Source organism: Phoxinus phoxinus, assembly GCF_949152265.1.
Source record: "Phoxinus phoxinus genome assembly, chromosome: 5".
Classification (NCBI taxonomy): Eukaryota; Metazoa; Chordata; class Actinopteri; order Cypriniformes; family Leuciscidae; genus Phoxinus; species Phoxinus phoxinus.
Window position 1 is genome coordinate 35,252,466 of NC_136880.1, and position 18,876 is coordinate 35,271,341.

Sequence of the window (18,876 nt, forward strand, 5' to 3'; positions counted from 1 at the left end):
ACACACACACACACACACACACACACACACACACAATTCTCCATAGCTCTCTTTCTCTGTCCCCCTTTCTTTCTCTCATTTGGCTGCAGGAAGTGAGAGATCAGATATCGTTTAGGTCAACAGGAAGGCAGGCCAGTGATGAAGGGCATTCCTGCATGCTTCGAACCCAAAGATCCAAAACTTTAGCTCACATGCAAGGTGACCCTGGCTTGGTGTTCAGAGTCAGACTGGCCTCCTCGACATATAACTTATTTCACCAATCCAACCCCCTCAAAAACACTCACATATACACTGCATGGCTGCCTGACCTACTTTTCCGAAGCACGCTCATTTTCTCTCTCTCTCCTACAGTGAAAAATGTGTGTTTATACTTCACGACAAGAGTGAACGAGGGAAAGAGAGCTGTATAAACTACACAGAACAAAGACAAAGACCATCTTCGTGCTTGTATGCATGTGCACGTAGACGTACTTTGCTCCTGGTAGTTTAGAAGCCTATCATAAAGGGAAGTTCACTTGTTTTCTTCCTCTTTGTTTAGTTATTATAATGATTTCGCCATTCAGGAGCAAACAGACTAATTAGGCTTTGCATGTTAATTGCCATGACTCAAAATCAAATGAACAGTTCACCCTAAAAAGAATATTCGGTCATCATTTACTCATCCTCATGTCATTCCTGACTTCATTTCTTCTATGGACCACAAAAGGGGAGATTTGGAGAAATGACCTGGTCAATGATTTCCATGCAATTACAATAAATAGAGAACTGAAGATTTCAAGATTCAAAATATATGAAAAAGCACCATGAAAGTAAGTCCATTCAACTTGTCAGAAGACTTATATATAGCCTAAACACCTAGGCTATATATAAATATAATGCACACCTTCTCAACATCTAGCCTAGCTTTCATTGAGTTCATGAAAGTATCAGTGGCTATTTGACTCAAAAGAATCACAGATAATTTCATAGAATCAGCTGATCTGGTTCAAAAAATGGTCTGAATGATTTGTTCACATTCACATATCAGAGTGAAATTATCTAGTTAAACTCATTGACTCAATATAGTCACAACGGCTCACTAGGGAAGATTATTAGTAAATAACAACATATATTTATTTGTCTATTTCTTACCATAAGCTCTCATATGCCTTCAGAAGACTTGGCATATCACACATGACGTCATATAGCATACTTTTATGGGACTTTTGCTTTCTTTCTGATGCTTGAAAGCACAAGTCTCCATTCAGGACATCGTTCAAAATGTGTCCTTTTTAGATTCAATGAAAAATGAAAGTCATACAGGTTTGAAACAACAGGAGGGTAAGTAAATCATTTTCATTTTTGCGTGAACTGTCTGTTTAAAAGAAATATGGAACACACACAATTTAAGAACAAAAGAACAAATAAAACAAAAATGTTTTCTCTTCCAGTATTTCTCTTTATCAGTGTAGGTGCTGAGGGGTTTTCCTGTTCTGAGCTCCTTGTTACAAGCAGCTTTGAATCACTATACTGTGTAATCATTAAGCTACTCACAAGATTTAATGTGTGTGTGTGTGTGTGTGTGTCAAGAAGACAGACAAGAAGGATTACTTGACACCAAGCAGATGAGGAAACCAGAAGGAGGTACATGGCCAAGTGTGTGGGGAGTTTACTTGGAGGACAAAATCTAAAATGTATTCAAATTTTTACAGATATTATAAAATACATTTAATTTAAGTTATTTAAATGTTACAAAACCTTCCTTTTGGGATTTCACTGAACCTTTTGGGAGGTTCAGTGAACATGAATGCATATATTATATTTAATAATATAATATATTATAATTTTTTATTCTAAAAATGCACAAACATTTTCTTTAAGTCTATGGTACTTAAACAATATGTGTACAGTGTCTAATGGCTGTTGTACACCAGGTGCTAAATAAGCTCCACCCCTTTGTATTTCACTACTTTAAATAAATAAGACCTTTGTGTTTGTCTGCCTAAACACTAATGACAATTTAGCAGGGGAAAAAAGATGACAGAGTTTTAACCTTAAAGAGAATTCAATGTTAATTCTATGAGATTCTCATAATTATATGAGATTTCACAAATGCACCCAAAGCATCTCTGATCCTATGAGAATCCTATTTTGTTTCAGGATTCAAAAAAGAATAACCTGGAGTGTTTGTTTTCCCAGAATGGCACTCCTCTGCACTAAAACACAACTGTCAAACAGTACCTGCGACTCTGATTGGCCAATTCACAGGAAAATAAAGAGGTTTACCTTTGAACAAGCTCCGCCTATAGGGACTGCAGGGAGGCAATAACCTCAGCGACACTGCTGTGCAAATACGGCCATACACAAACACACCTAAAACAAAACGGACATGCAGGCCTGCGACCATAACTGCAAACAGAAGTGCGTGCATGCGCATCCAAGCTAAACCGAAAAGCTGAAGAAAATGGCTATAGGGCAGATTTGTGTGTGAAATCTCTCTCTGTGAGGTTAGACATGTTTGTGTGAGACAGGAATCATGCTCTCTGAGGTCAGTCATGTAGAAGAGCCGTGTGTGAGACAGGCATTCACGAGCTCAGCTCTTCCCCACATTCCGCACGCATGTTTCGGCCGAATCGGTTTCCGCACACACAGCGCTGTCTCTTTTTAAAGACTGCTTCTTTTGTCCAGAAACCGATTCGCAGGCTAGATATGCAGCAGCCGGCGGACATTTGACACTATTGTGTAAAGCTGTTGTAGCTCCCTGCTTTTTGTGCTTCCCTCTCTGGCCGTCTGAAACCCTAAAATAAAGTCTATTGCTGCGTCCAGAATCTAAATCTACCCTATAGTGTGTGAAAAACAGTACGCCAACTGAGTAGTGTATCCGAATACATATACTCGAAAGTACAGTAGGCGAAAAGTACTACTACTTCCGTCGAGATTCTGAAGTGCGCATTCGATGGACACTATATTATCCCATGAGGCCATGGGAGAGTTTTTGTGAATGGCAGTGAAGCAGCGCAACTGATGTCACATGACAGTGGCAACACGGCAGATTTTGCACGTCTGAATTTATACTATATAGAACATACTTTTTTTAAAGGTCGAAGTTTGTTTCAAACCAAATACCAGTATGTGGATTTGGACACAACACATGTTTCTGAGCTGGTACAGGTGAGAAGTTTTATTGAGCTGATTTATTTAATTAGGGCCACGCCTTCACAGGTGAAAAGCACAATCCGGAGGACTAATGATCCACCTCAAGCCAATATTAGAAGCCTTCACTTGTGACTCATATGGCAGCGGCTCAAGGGAGCGGCTCGTGCTACTGATCATCATCTCGCACTCATTTCACAGTCAGGTCATGTGGGATGAATAATACTATTGTCTCATTTCCATCAACGCCAGTCCTGACAAGTATTCCCCAAAATTACCTTTTGGTAACACTGTTATGGATTTCATTTCCATATAACACACATTTCTATAAAAATATTAATATATTAAAATATTATATAACAAACTTTAGAATAAGAATTTATTTTTATTAAATGTTATATCTAAAAACATTTACTGGCTGTAAGAAAAGTATTATTTGCAAAAAATATGACCATTTCGGTAGGGCTGTTAAACGATTAATCGCATCCAAAATAAAAGTTTGTGTTTACATAATAAATGTGTGTGTACTGTGTATAATTATTTTATATATTTAAATACACACACATGCTTGTATATATTTAAGAAATATTTGCATGTATATACTGTATATAGATTTATATATAATTTATATTATATATCAATTATAAATATTTTATATATTTCTTAAATATATACATGAACGTGTGTGTATTTATATATATATATATAAAATTATTATACACAGTACACACACATTTATTAGGTAAACACAAACTTTTATTTTGGATGCGATTAATCGTTTAACTGCCCTACATTTAGGTCATTCATGAAATTCGGTGCCTTTTGTGTCCCCAGTAAAGATCATGATCTTACTGCTTTAAAATGTTGAACAATATCAATTATAAATCTATCTTCATAAACAACTCTATTGGAACTCTAAACATATTGATGTTGATTGAAAAATAATTATAAATATATTACAGCATTTTGAACCACCACATATCACCATTTTCCCATGTTCCCAGGCCTGTGTATTACAACACTTAGTTGCTATACATTATTTTTTTTTATTAAAAAATTGACATTGTTGGGTATATTAGTATAATGATTCTCTCTAATGTATATATTTTATTCAATTATTACATTTATTTTAACATTTACAATCAAGATTTTTTAGATTGTCCCTTTGTTTACTGTCCACTTAATTTTTTACTATTTTCCCTTTAAATGGAAGTTTAAATGACATAATATCATAAAACAGTCACCACTTCTTTGGAGGGAAAACAACTAAGTGAGTGTACATAGTGACTGTGAAAAATTACAGCAATTGTTCAATTGATAAACCTTCTATGTTAGCTTGTTTTTGTTCAGACATGGTGCATTGGCTGTTTTTAGGTTAGAATGTCCACCCTGTTATGTTATATCTGAAGAGCTTAAGAGTAGACACTGAGAGTGTACATAGTGACTGTGAAAGTAATTTATGTTTAAAGTTGAAGAAGTAGTGCATTTAAAGTACGTTGGCAATGTTTTACATATTGTTTCCCATCTAAATCCAGTTCAAAATAAAGTAAAATTGTAACTGGTTGTACTCGAGGGATAGGAAATCATCCATCCATCCATTCTTTATAACACTGTCTGTCCACACTGTTATTATTTTGTCCACCATGTTTTCAGTTTGTCCACCATGTTAAGCTGTTTTTCACAATAATTTCATAAATTCAGCAAAAAACCCCACTAATAATTCAGTGACAATGAAATTTACTAGAGTATCAATAATGTAGTACTTTAAAAAGTAAACAAACATGCCTAACATTGTTGATCTTCCATTTCATTTATTTTGTTTAATTAAGTGTTACATTTATTTACCCGAGCTTGACCAGAATATTTTTTTAATTTATGTAATTTATATTACAATACAATTTTATAATACAAAATCTATTTAATTATTATTAAATGCTATTTCTAAATGACATGCTTTGTATAAAGTTATCACTAATGAAACTCTATTCATTCAGCCAGCGTACACTTCTAATAATAGCGCCGGGATGTAGATTATAGAAGAAAGGTAAGGAAATGCCTGAGAGCTCCGCTGGGAACGACCCGAACCATTCAGACCCGAGGTAGTGAGGGAGATGTGAGGGTGTCCTGAACATCAAACAAACTACATATACAAACTATATAGAGCCGGTTATTTTCTTGGTAGCCAACAAACCCAACGGGATATGTTATATCTTTCGTGTATTTTGTTTTCTGGAACAGAAACAGCAGAACATCCTTCTTATAGCAACATGAAAATAGTATTTTCATATCCAACTTACCTCGGTGAAAAAGTTATCCATTGTCCTTATAATAACGAATCTCTGAGGTCTTCATAGGAGTCGACGAGCCGAGCCATACGTGTCAGTGAAAAGTGTCATGCGGTCCCTCACTGCATCTCACTGATCTCTAGACCCCTGGAGCCAGTTTGTTTCTCTCGCGCAGAGACACGTCTTTGTTTCAGACCATACAGATGTTGGAAACTATCATGTGTCCTACTGCCAGTCGCGAGAGCAGGAAAAAGTTGTCTCTACCACGAGCGCAGTGACACCGGGGCTCGCGAGGCGCGCTTCGGGACGGGATATAAAGACACGGCGCGAGGTCACTTTGTATGCCGGTGTGACACGCGCCTCGGTAAACAGCGAAGGCTTCGGCTCCTGCCAAGTTTGCAGAGACTCTGCTGAGTCGGCTCGCTGCCTGTTGGCTCCGCCCCCCGCGCGGTTTGAATAGCAAAACTTCTGTAGATCCGTAGCCTCGCGAGCACCTCCTGCTGTTCCCGTGGTGAGGGCGCGCGGGATAATCTACACACAAACTTTGTTGATTCACTTGCTGACTCTTAAACTAAAAGCTCAGCTGTGAAACAGGAAGCTCAGTTCAAAGTTGATAAATGCACATGTAAAAATAAAAATAAATAAATGAATACATTTGCTTAAATGCAACTTATAAAATATATATATAAAACTTCATCAACGCACCTGCTCAATCAACCTATGTATCTATCTATCTATCTATCTATCTATCTATCTATCTATCTATCTATCTATCTATCTATCTATCTATCTATCTATCTATCTATCTATCTATTAGGTAACTTAAATTACAAATTTCGGTTTTATCACGGTTTTATGGTCACGGTTTCGGTATGGTTCGGTAGCCTATGTGCTTTTTTCGGTCTTTACTTTTTTTAAATATAAAAATAAAGAAAATAAGAAATAATCAACCTACAAGCAACATCACAAATAAATAAATAAAACAAAGATACAAATAAAATAAACAGCACTTTTCAGGTTATCTAACAGTAGTTCCCTATCAGTCGCTCACCTTTGACGTTATGTCGACGTGACGACGTAATTGGGATCACTTCAGGGAGCCCTGTCATTTTCGAGTGTCTACAGAACAAGCCAATGAACGTTGGCGTGCGTGAATTGCAGCAGGTATAAACACGGAAGCGAGCGCACGCACCTTTGTCTTTCACTTCGGAGCCGAGTGGTTTCACTTGTCTTCTCGAGTGCTGCATAGAAACTCTGCAAAGTTGGAAACCAGAAAAAACTCTGTTGTTGGTGTGACGGCGCGATGAGCGATGGCCGCGAGCATTACAGCTCACACACTGCTGTTTGCATTGCATTCTGTGTGTGTGTTTGTGTGTGTGTGTGTTTCGGTGTGCGCTCCATTGAGTGTGTAAACCTTGTTACAACGTGGCTACCCCTGGGTGCCTCAGCACTGAAAGAGTTTTTTATTTTAATTTTTTTGTTTTCTACTAAAAGAGCAACACAGGCGTTTTCTGGGCGTTTCTGGATGCGGTCGTCCCTTGGTGCCAGCAGACGGCCACAATAGCTGCCTCTCGTGTTTGGGCATTCAGCACGCTGAGGCTGCTTTTGTGAATATTTTTCTCACTGCGGGAACATGACTATGGCTGGGTTAAGATCGAGACTCGCTTATCTCAAGGGAGGAGCAGTCTCCTCACCTATGCCCCGATCTAGTGTCTATTCTGGTCCCCAGAATAGAGCTACTTCAGCGTGTAGCCAGGTTGATCTGAGGATTACCGTGAGGGCTTCCCTGCCGAGCCAGTCTCCGTTCCTTTCCCCGGTGGATATTGTGGATGTCCCCCACAATTTCCATAAAAGAGCAGTTTCTGAAACCTCTGGGTCCCAAGAGGGTGCGCTTGGCAGTGTACGACGCTATGCCTTGTCACCCTCAGGCCCCTCTTCTATCGCCAGCGAGCAGCAGTGGCTGTGTTTCGGACGCACTCAAGAGGCCTCCGCACACTAACTCTGCCCCTCGACGGAAGCAGGTACGTGTTGCACTACACATTCATAAGCGACCTTGAGTCTTCTGAAAGGCGCTATATAAATAAACATATTATATTCAGACCCCACTTCGGACCGCTATGCTGTCCGAGTCGGGTCCCTGCATTCCACCGCGCTGCAGCGGGTATGTCTGTCTGGTACATGGTGTCTGGTGTCTGGATATCCACCTACTGGCGAAGGACGCGATCGAGCCGGTCCCTTCAGCCGATATGAAGACCGGCTTTCTACAGCCCGTATTTCATTGTACCCAAGGGCGGTGGGTTATGGCCAATCTTGGACCTGCGTGTCCCGAACCGGTCCCTCCACAGGCTGCCGTTCAAGATGCTTATGCTGAAACGCATTTTTAAGTGCATCCGTCCCCAAGATTGATTTGCAGCGATCAACCTGAAGGACGTGCACTTTCATGTCTCGATTCTCCCTCGACACAGACCGTTTCTTTGCTTTGCGTTCGAGGGGCGGGCATATCAGTACAAAGTCTTACCCTTCAGGCTGGCCCTGTCGCCCCGTGTCTTCACGAAAGTCGCGGGGGCGGCCATTGCTCCCCTGTGCGAGCGTGGTGTTCGATCCTCAGCTACCTCGACGACTGGCTCATTCTGGCGCAGTTGAGAGAGCAGTTATGCGAACACAGGGACATAGTGCTCAGGCTCAGGTGACACCTGCGTGACACACCGGTCTCGTATCTCTCACGGAGGAGCGGAAGCATAAAAGAAGGAGCGAAGACAGTGGAGATGGAGAGAGGAACAGGCCTGATTTTATGTTGTGTTTTGTAAATAAACCAATACAAAAATGAAAGTATAAGCCAGCAGCCCCTCGTGGACGACTGCTGGCTTATACTTTCATTTTTGTATAGGTTTATTTATTTATAAAAATATTTGAATGTTCGCCGGTTCCCGCCTCCTTCTTCCCATAACATCTGAACTGCATTACAATGATAGGTAGGAAGGAAGGGCAAAGGTAAAAAGGACATTTATTATGGGTTTATGTCAGGATTGTTTGAAGTTCACTTAAATTTAAAGTTGTTATATTTTTTGAAGCCTAATAAATGTTTTTTAAAAAATTATAGCTTCTTTCAATTACACATTAATGTTGAATGGCTAATCGCGATTAATCACAGAAACAAAAAATGTATTAATAGAGTTTTTATCGATTGACAGCACTATTAAAAACATAAACAGCAGGAGTATAAGGCTGCAGTCACTTTAAGACATAATGCACTGATCCAACACACTGATACTGCACACATGTGTTGTCTTTCTCTACTGTTTACATTCACTTAAGACATAACCTACGATGTCTGCTATACTTGCTAAGAAGGGGCATGTTGACATATTTTTTTTTGTTAATTTGTCCGTTCAAGCACAAGACTTGAAAGAGAACTCAAAATTTGCGCACTGTCTGAGATGCAGGTTCAGGTGAGTGCACACACAAATCTTCTTACAGGGCGCCCGAGTTCTCATTAGCATCTTCTTGGTGTTTAAATTGGCAAGTTCAGTTTAAACACAGATAGCAACATGTGCTGGTCAGGTTTCATCTTGCGCTATCAACACCTGGGTGATGGCGGTGTAAATGACAGGTCATATTAGAGCATAGGGCACTCCTATTGAACAGAGTTAGGGGAATCCAGAATGCGTATCCATCAACAGAAACATACATTAGCCTAACTCTGTCTGTCTGTTTTACGCATTGTTATTTTTAACAAACCATATTATAGATGCGTATGCTGTCAGACTTGAGATGATCTGTCTGTCTGTATGTCTGTCTGTCTGTCTGTCTGTCTGTCTGTCTGTCTGTCTGTCTGTCTGTCTGTCTGTCTATCTATCTCATTAATTGTTGTAATGAGTCTCTGTATAAGACTGCCTTCTAGTGGTCGTGTTTATTATATGACTGGCACATTTGCACACATTTTAAAACCAGGAAATGTTTCAGTTCAGAGAAATCGAAACCTAAGCTCAAGCTGCTGTTGAACCGTTGTGGATGTCTCTTTATCTGTGCAATAAAATGGCAGAATCCAGTGTTTCTTTGGCTCGGGATCAGTTTAGTTGTTCAATCTGTCTGGATCTACTGAAGAATCCAGTGGCCATTCCCTGTGGACACAGTTACTGTATGATCTGTATCACAGGCTGCTGGGATCAGGATGATCAGAAGGGAGTCTACAGCTGCCCTCAGTGCAGACAGACCTTCACTACAAGACCTGTTTTAGGTAAAAACACCATGCTGGCAGAAGTGGTGAAGAAACTCAAGAAGGCAAAACTACAAGCTCGTCCTGTTCAGTGTTACGCTGAACCTGGAGATGTGGAGTGTGACGTCTGTACTGGGGACAAAAACAAAGCCATCAAGTCCTGTCTGGTGTGTCTGAACTCTTACTGTAAAAATCATCTGGAACAACATGAGATTTTCTTCAAAAGTAAAAACCACAATCTAATGGACGCCACTGGACGACTGCAGGAGATGATCTGCCCTCAACATGAGAAACTACTGGAGATTTACTGTCGTACCGATCAGACCTGTATATGTTACCTGTGTACAATGGATGAACACAAACACCATGACACTGTATCAGCTGCAGCAGAGAGGACTGAGAAACAGGTATGGACTCAGTAGTTGTGCCGCCTATAAAAATCTTTAATCCTATATACATAATCCAAGATAATTTTCCAAGCAGTTACTTCCTCAGATCTCCCAAGGAGGCAATTACTTTTTATGCAGGATGATTTATCAGATTCATTTTTATTTGTTATTCCTACAGAGACAATTGGGTAAGATGCAAAGAAAAGACCAGCAGGGAATCCAGAAGAAACTGAAGGACCTTCAGAAGTTGAGAGAGGCTGTAGAGTCTCACAAGGTGAGTTTAGAGCAGAAGAACTGCTGGAAGAGCCGTTTCAGACTCAGTTAGGACTCTCCTCCAGTCAGTCCATGAGGAGCCAGTGCTGGAGCTCTTTCAGTCCCACTGAAGCCCACTGTGGGGAACAGGCTGTGTGAGGGACCAGTAAGAGCTGAGTGAATGGACTGGTTCTAATGTGTCTCTGTGTGTGTCGTAACAGCGCTCTGCACAGGCAGCAGTGGAGGACAGTGAGAGGATCTTTACTGAGCTGATCCGCTCCATTGAGAGAAGCCGCTCTGAGGTGACACAACTGATCAGAGACAAGGAAAAGACTGCAGTGAGTCGAGCTGAAGAACGACTGGAGCGACTGGAGCAGGAGATTGAGGATCTGAGGAGGAGAGACACTGAGCTGGAGCAGCTTTCACACACAGACCATCACATCCATTTCATCCAGGTAACAGAGATCTGACAAACAGGACAGTGGTCTTAAGGGAAGAGATTGTGTTTTCTATCAAATGTTTCTGTGTCTTTAGCTTGTGTTTCTATTGTGTCTCTGTAGAGTTTCCAGTCTCTCTCTGTCACTCCTGGATCTACAGACTCACCCAGCATCACTGTCTGTTCTCGTCTCACTTTTGATGATGTTGGTAAATCTGTGTCTCATTTGAGAGAGAAACTGGAGCATTTCTGCAGAGAGGAGATACAAATTATATCTGGTAGAGGTAAGCTTTACATTTCCTGAGATGTATGTAAAAAAACAAAAAAACAATGCATATTTAAAATATTCTAAAATGTTTGATAATTAAACATATTTTATATTGGTTTCCGTAGTGAGAAACATTAACATCATTCCCACTCCTGAACCCAAGACACACGATGAGTTCCTCCAATGTAAGTCTCTATGATCATGCATGTACATAAAGAGACAAACTTTAGTTCTTATTATATCAACAATCAAACTGAACTGCATACAACTTTTGATATACATGAGACACATTTACTCTGTTAATATTCAAAGTACAATTAACTACACTAAATCAGGAATAATCACATGATAGTCATTAGTTAGTTTATCTTACTGGGTTAGTTACCTTAAAATGTCCTGGGGCCACATGTATAAAATGTTGTGTAGTAAACATCCTACATTTGATCTTACGATCATTTCTCAAATGTGCATATGTGTGATTCAATCAGAGAACCAGATGTGGAATTTATAAATCGCAAAATGGTCTTGAAATTGTGCGCAGTCAAATGGTTTCAGATCTCCGCCTTGTAAACGCGGCCTACTTCACGAGTTCACACTTACAAACAATTAGAGGGAGTAAGGTTTAATGCGTATTTGGCGTGCTGTCCGGGGGGAGGGCTCCGAACCCAGAGTACTCCCCCCTGTATGTAAATGGTTAGGGCTAGAAGTGTGGAGAAGAGGTGGTGGAGGGATGCTGCTAAACTGTCAACGAATTGAGGTGAGACTGCTGAATATATATACACCTCTTATCGTTGATTGCTGAGTGCTCTCCACTTGTCCACAGAGACTTGTGTTCTTCACTCACTGCTAGATTCTGTTTTGGCAGATATACATTAAAATGGACCTTTAGCTCAACTGTACAGTTTGTGAGGCTGCTGAAAAGAGATTTTAAAACATTTAAAAAGGACAAAAAATAAATAGAAAATGTGATTTGACTTTTCAATTCAAAATTTTTAACTAACTATAATTTCTGATGGTCAACTCCAAACACACACAGATACACTAATACAATAATATTAACAGTGAGGCAGATGTTGTGAATCTTTTTTTCCTAAAGTATATAACACGACTGTAACTTTCCATGTATTTAAAAACCTAAATATAATAAACCTCTGGTGTTTTATTTTTTAAGACTGAAAGTCATATATTACTTGATAAATGCAGATTATGTGTTTTATCTTCATCAGATTCCCGTCAACACACTTTGGATCCAAACACAGTTAATAAAAACCTGGCACTGTCTGAAGGGAAAAAAGGGGTTAAATACACTGACAAAGTCCAGCGGTATCCTGATCATCCAGACAGATTTGATGGTTATCCTCAGGTGTTGTGTCGAGAGAGTGTGTGTGGACGCTGTTACTGGGAGGTTGAGTGGAGTGGTGAGGTGGAAATTTCAGTGTCATATCAGAGCATCAGAAGGAAGGGACGGGGGGATGAGTGTGCGTTTGGATATAATGATCAGTCCTGGAGTTTGTCCTGCTGTGAATCCAGTTGCTCATTTTGGCATTATAATAAACAGGCTAAACTCCCTGTAGTCTCCATCTCCTCTAGAATAGGAGTGTATGTGGATCACAGTGCAGGAACTCTGTCCTTCTACAGCGTCTCTGACACAATGACCCTCATTCACAGAGTCCACACCACATTCACTCAGCCGCTCTATCCTGGGTTTAGAGGTACTACATCATGGACAGGACAGGGCTCAAAAATGACACTCTGTGATCTATCAATATAGAGATTGCGATTCTACAAATAATATTGTGAGAGATTTTCTCAAGATATCATTGTCATGTTATGAATTTGACAATGTTTCTTATGTTTACTCCATATATTATCAGCACAATATTAATCATTTTTATTCACAAGTTGCAGTTATGCTTGTTATTTATGTCTGAGATTGTCTTTTAAATAAAAATCAACTATATTTTCTTCACCTAACAGAACAAAAGAATTCAAAGTGATTTTTCTTTTCATTATTTAGCACTGACAGCTCTGTATCTTCAAAGAGTGTACATGCATTGTTAGCAGATCACATTCAATGAACCACTGAATAAATGCATTTAATAAACTAACTTATTCTCTCTGTTCCTGCAATTTCCCCAAATCACTTCCATAAATGACCTCTTATTGACATTATTTAAAGAGAGGGAGCCCACAGCACATTCGCTTAATGGAATTAAAACCTAAATTAAAGATGATGTAACATTACTTTTATCATGACAAAGGCAAGGATCTGCGGTGTCAGTTTCTGTAAGCACTTCACAAAACTGCGGTCAGTTTCAGATCACTAATCAAATGCTGTGTTAGTCTCTTATTTTTGGTAGCTGTTGACATACACACATGGAAGAATCACAATTAAACTGAATGTTGGATAAATGATCACCTGTCGAGTTTTAACTCTTTGAACATTGATCCTCATCCCTAAGAGCTGATGAAGTCCAGGGCAGGTGCTGCTGTAATCGTTCTCTGAAGCATGTGATGTGTGTGGCAATGCACTGAAGACTTGTGTCTGACTCTGATCAGGTTTTATTTGTTGACAGTGTTTTTTTAAACTGCCGCCACAAAACATTTAGAGAATTTCCCTTCACTTCCTTTTGCCCTACACCATACCCCTAAAACCTATCATTATACCCTCAACAAAGATTTGTTTTTACCAAAAACAGTGAGCAAAAGCTTTCCTGTAGCTCAAACAGTAGAAAAATGGTGCTAACAACACTAAGGTACTGGGTTCGATTGCCAGGGAATGCATGATTTGATGTACAGTATTGCAATGCAATGCTAATCCATTTGGACAAAATCATGTAAATGTAACTTACATTAAAAAGGTCTCTCATTCACAAAGAAGAATGTAAACGGCTTCAGATACTTGATAATCCTGTGTGAAAAGAACAGAATGACTGTTACAATCAGCATAAACAACAGATTTTTATATATCATAAAAGTACAAGTTTCTAGTCTCATAAACTGTCTTGCGAGTTTCTGTACAAGACTGCCATCTAGCAGTCGTTTAAATTATATGACTGGCACAACTGCACATGCACGTTTTAAAACCAGGAAATGTTTCGGTTCAGAGAAATCGAAACTAAGCTGTTGTTGTGGATGTCCTTCTGTCAGTAAGTGTGTGCAATAAAATGGCAGAATACGTTTCTTTGGCTCAGGATCAGTTCAGCTGTTCAATCTGTCTGGATCTACTGAAGCATCCAGTGACCATTCCCTGTGGACACAGTTACTGTATGATCTGTATCACAGGCTGCTGGGATCAGGATGATCAGAAGGGAGTCTACAGCTGCCCTCAGTGCAGACAGACCTTCACTACAAGACCGGTTTTAGGTAAAAACACCATGCTGGCTGAAGTGGTGGAGAAACTCAAGAAGACAAAACTACAAGCTCGTCCTGTTCAGTGTTACGCTGAACCTAGAGATGTGGAGTGTGACGTCTGTACTGGGGACAAAAACAAAGCCATCAAGTCCTGTCTGGTGTGTCTGAACTCTTACTGCCAAAATCATTTTGAACGTCACGAGGAATTTCACCCAGGAAAGCGACATAAAGTGATGGACGCCACTGGACGACTGCAGGAGATGATCTGCCCTCAACATGAGAAACTACTGGAGATTTTTTGTCGTACAGATCAGACCTGTATATGTTACTTGTGTATGTTGGATGAACACAAAAACCACGACACTGTATCAGCTGCAGCAGAGATGACTGAGAAACTGGTATGAACTATGAGTAGTTATGTTGAATAATAAATGTTTCTTCATAATTGTATAACATATATTCGAAAATCATTTTAAAACAGTTCTTAAATGAAACAGATAATGTCATTTCTAATCTTTGCTCAAGTTTGAAACAGTTCTTTGTAACATTCTCTCGAAGAGGCGCATGTAGCGAGTTGTATATTGACTACTAAATCTTATAGAGACAGTTGGAGGAAACCCAGAGAAATTTCCAGCAGAGAATCGAGGAGAGACAGAAGGAGCTTGAGGAGCTGAGAGAGGCTGTAGAGTCTCACAAGGTGAGTTTAGAGCAGAAGAACTGCTGGAAGAGCCGTTTCAGACTCAGTTAGGACTCTCCTCCAGTCAGTCCATGAGGAGCCAGTGCTGGAGCTCTTTCAGTCCCACTGAAGCCCACTGTGGGGAACAGGCTGTGTGAGGGACCAGTAAGAGCTGAGTGAATGGACTGGTTCTAATGTGTCTCTGTGTGTGTCGTAACAGCGCTCTGCACAGGCAGCAGTGGAGGACAGTGAGAGGATCTTTACTGAGCTGATCCGCTCCATTGAGAGAAGCCGCTCTGAGGTGACACAACTGATCAGAGACCAGGAAAAGACTTCAGTGAGTCGAGCTGAAGAACGACTGGAGCGACTGGAGCAGGAGATTGAGGATCTGAGGAGGAGAGACACTGAGCTGGAGCAGCTTTCACACACAGACCATCACATTAATTTCATCCAGGTAACAGAGAACTGACAAACAAATTGTTTTAAAATGTATATTTCTGTGTCTTTAGCTTGTGTTTCTATTGTGTCTTTGTGTCTCTGTAGAGTTTCCAGTCTCTCTCTGTCCCTCCTGGATCTACAGACTTACCCAGCATCACTGTCAGTTCTCATCTCTCTTTTGATGATGTTGGTAAATCTGTGTCTCATCTGAGAGAGAAACTGGAGCATTTCTGCAGCGAAGAGATACAAATTATATCTGGTAGAGGTAGGCTTTTCCTACCATGTATGACATGATGCCATGTAAAAAGAGAACAAAAAAACAAAACAATTCATATTTAAAATATTCTAAAATGTTTGATAATTAAACATATATTATATTGTATTATTATATTCTCCGTAGTGAGAAACATTAACATCATTCCCACTCCTGAACCCAAGAGCCACGATGAGTTACTCCAATGTAAGTCTCTATGATCATGCATGTACATAAAGAGACAAACTTTAGTTCTTATTATATCAACAATCAAACTGAACTGCATACAACTCTTGATATACACGAGACACATTTACTCTGTTAATTTTCAAAGTACAATTAACTACACCAAATCAGGAATAATCACATGATAGTTAATCTTACTGGGTTAGGGGGCCACATGTATTAAATGTTGTGTAGAAACCATCCTACATTTGATCTTACGATAATTTCTGTGCATGTGCATACCGGTATGTGTGGTTCATTCAATCAGAGAACCAGATGTGTAATTTATAAATTGCAAATGGTCTTGAAATTGTGCGCAGCCGAATGGTTTCAGATCTCCGCCTTGTAAACACAGCCTGTAATTAATGATGTTTTATTAACAAAGTTCGGGGGGAGCACGTTCAGCCACAACAGTTTTTCCAGGATCCCTCCCTCTCTCCCAGCAACTCCTCACTCTCGATTACTCCTTTATATGTTAAGGGGTTAGTTCACCTAAAAATGAAAATTCTGTCATTAATTACTCAACCTCATGTCATTCCAAACCTGTAAGACCTTCGTTCATCTTCGGAACCCCCCCTATAGACTGCAACTTTATTACCCCTTTCAAGGTCCAGAAAGGTAGTAAAGACATCATTAAAATAGTCCATGTGACTACAGTGGTTTAAACGTAATTTTATAAAGCAACGAGAATACTTTTTATGCTCAAAACAAAAACATAAAATAAAAATAATAATGACTTTATTCAAGAATTTCTTCTTTTCCATGTCAGTCTCTGATGCTGTTCACGTTGTAAACAGTGCAGCTCTTCCGGGTTCTACGTCAGAACGGCGGCTCAGACTTAATCAGCTCCTGCGTCAGCGACACACAGTAAACAGTGCAGCTCTTCCGGGTTCTACGTCAGAACAGCGGCTCAGACTTAATCAGGTCCTGCGTCTGCGACACACCCTGAGAGAGAAACAGAAAAGATATCTTGCAGAGGTCAAGCTTTACATTTACTGACATGTATCATCATGTAAAAAACAATTTTGTTTAAAGTTTAAAATATTCTAAAATGTTTTATAATTAAACTTATTTTAAATTATTTTATATTATTTTACAATATTTACAATAAAATGTCTGTTGCTTTCCATAGTGAGAAACATTAACATCCTTCCCACCCCTGAACCCAAGACCCATGAGGAGTTTCTACAATGTAAGTCTAATCATATATGTACATAAAGAGACAAACTTTATTTCTTATTATATATCAACAATCAGACTGAACTGTGCAGAACTATATAACGCTCTTGATTTACACAAGACACATTTACCCTGTTAATCCTGGTCTGGACACTTGTTCATCACTCACTGCTAGTTTTTAGACCTTTAGCTCAACTGTACAGTTTGTGATAGAACTGCTGTCTTTAAAACATTTGAACAGGACTAAAAACTAAATAGAAATGTGAATTGACTTTCCAAGTCTACATTTTTAACCAACTCTAATTTCTTCTGGTCAACTCCAAACACACACAGACACGCCAACACAATTATGTTATGATGTTGATAACAGTGAGGCAGATGTTGTGTAGTTTTTCCCCCTAAAGTATCTAACATCACTGACTATTTTCATATATATATATATATATATATATATATATATATATATATATAAATTACATTTAGGATTATATATATATATATATATATATATATATATATATATATATATATATATATATATATATATATATATATATATATATATATATAAAATCCTAAATGTAATAAAGGTTTGGTGTTTTATTTGATGACTTTTTATCTTCATCAGAATCCTGTCAGCTCTCTTTGGATCCAAACACAATGAATAAAAACCTGGCACTGTCTAATGGGAACAGAGTGATTAAATACACTGAAAAAGTCCAGCGGTATCCTGCTCATCCAGACAGATTTGATTATTATTGTCAGGTGTTGTGCAGAGAGAGTGTGTGTGGAAGCTGTTACTGGGAGGTTGAGAGGAGTGGAGGGGTGTGTATTTCAGTGTCGTATAAGAGCATCAGCAGGAAGGGACGGGGAGATGAATGTAGCTTTGGATGTAATTATCAGTCCTGGTGTTTAAACTGCTCTGACTCCAGTTGCTCATTCTGGCATAATAACAAACAGACTGAACTCCCTGTAGTCTCCAGCTCCTCTAGAATAGGAGTGTATGTGGATCACAGTGCAGGAACTCTGTCCTTCTACAGCGTCTCTGACACAATGACCCTCATTCACAGAGTCCACACCACATTCACTCAGCCGCTCTATCCTGGGTTTAGGGTTATTCAAATTTTTACCCCAAAAAAATGTTTTGAGAAATATTCTCAAAATAGAATTGTCATGTTATAAAAAAAAAAGTTTGTGATGTTTACTCAAAACATTAACAACACAATTGTAATCATTAGCATTAAGTGATTTTATTTGTGAATTGCAATGATGCTTATTTGTTATGTACGACATTGTCTTTTAAAAATAAATAAAATCTGTTTTCTTCACCTCACAGAACTAAGGAATTCAATGTGATTTGGGCCATTTCTGCAGTTTTCATGAGCTTATTCTCTCTGTTCCAGCAAATCCATTGCACAAACAAATTACCTTTAATTATCCTGATAAAAAAATAAAGGTGTCAACACTATATTAACTCACCGAGTCTCTATCCTGTGTTTATGGAGAATTTGAACCCTATTGTAACAATTTAGATTAGGCTACCTAATTGTTTTTTTAAGAACATGTGAAATTATACAAAATGTTCTATGTATATGCATTACCCGGTAACAATAAATATTTTTTAAATGGGTGTATATTTAGTTTTCATTGTTATTTCTTTAAAATGCAAATTGTTATATATTTTTGTTAAACATGCATCATTTTCTACTTATACATTTTACCTTTCTTATTTCTACTTGCTATAAAGTGTGTATATATATTGATTTTAAAGAA

General features: G+C 38.9%; 2 protein-coding genes across 3 annotated transcripts in view; one reads left to right on the plus strand and one right to left on the minus strand.

The window, feature by feature from the left end:
- The window catches only part of myo10 (myosin X), a 42,693-nt gene extending 36,818 nt beyond the window's left edge, over positions 1-5,875 (minus strand). The window contains exon 1 of one of the 2 annotated variants that reach the window (XM_079613647.1): positions 5,430-5,875. In XM_079613647.1, coding sequence (XP_079469773.1) covers positions 5,430-5,450 — 21 coding nt within the window. In that variant the 5' untranslated portion in view covers positions 5,451-5,875. The remainder of the gene's footprint in view (positions 1-5,429) is intronic. The other variant, XM_079613648.1, reaches the window with a different exon arrangement.
- A 3,476-nt stretch (positions 5,876-9,351) lies between these two features.
- On the plus strand, positions 9,352-18,732 carry LOC306998990 (uncharacterized protein). Its single transcript, XM_079613386.1, is given in 14 exon segments — positions 9,352-10,040; positions 10,201-10,296; positions 10,496-10,729; positions 10,835-10,994; positions 11,104-11,163; positions 12,205-12,741; positions 14,102-14,730; positions 14,934-15,029; positions 15,229-15,462; positions 15,552-15,711; positions 15,847-15,906; positions 16,694-16,907; positions 17,061-17,115; positions 17,734-18,732. Coding segments are annotated over 14 exon segments (3,699 nt in total). The 5' UTR covers positions 9,352-9,428; the 3' UTR covers positions 18,286-18,732.
- Positions 18,733-18,876: the final 144 nt, after the last annotated feature.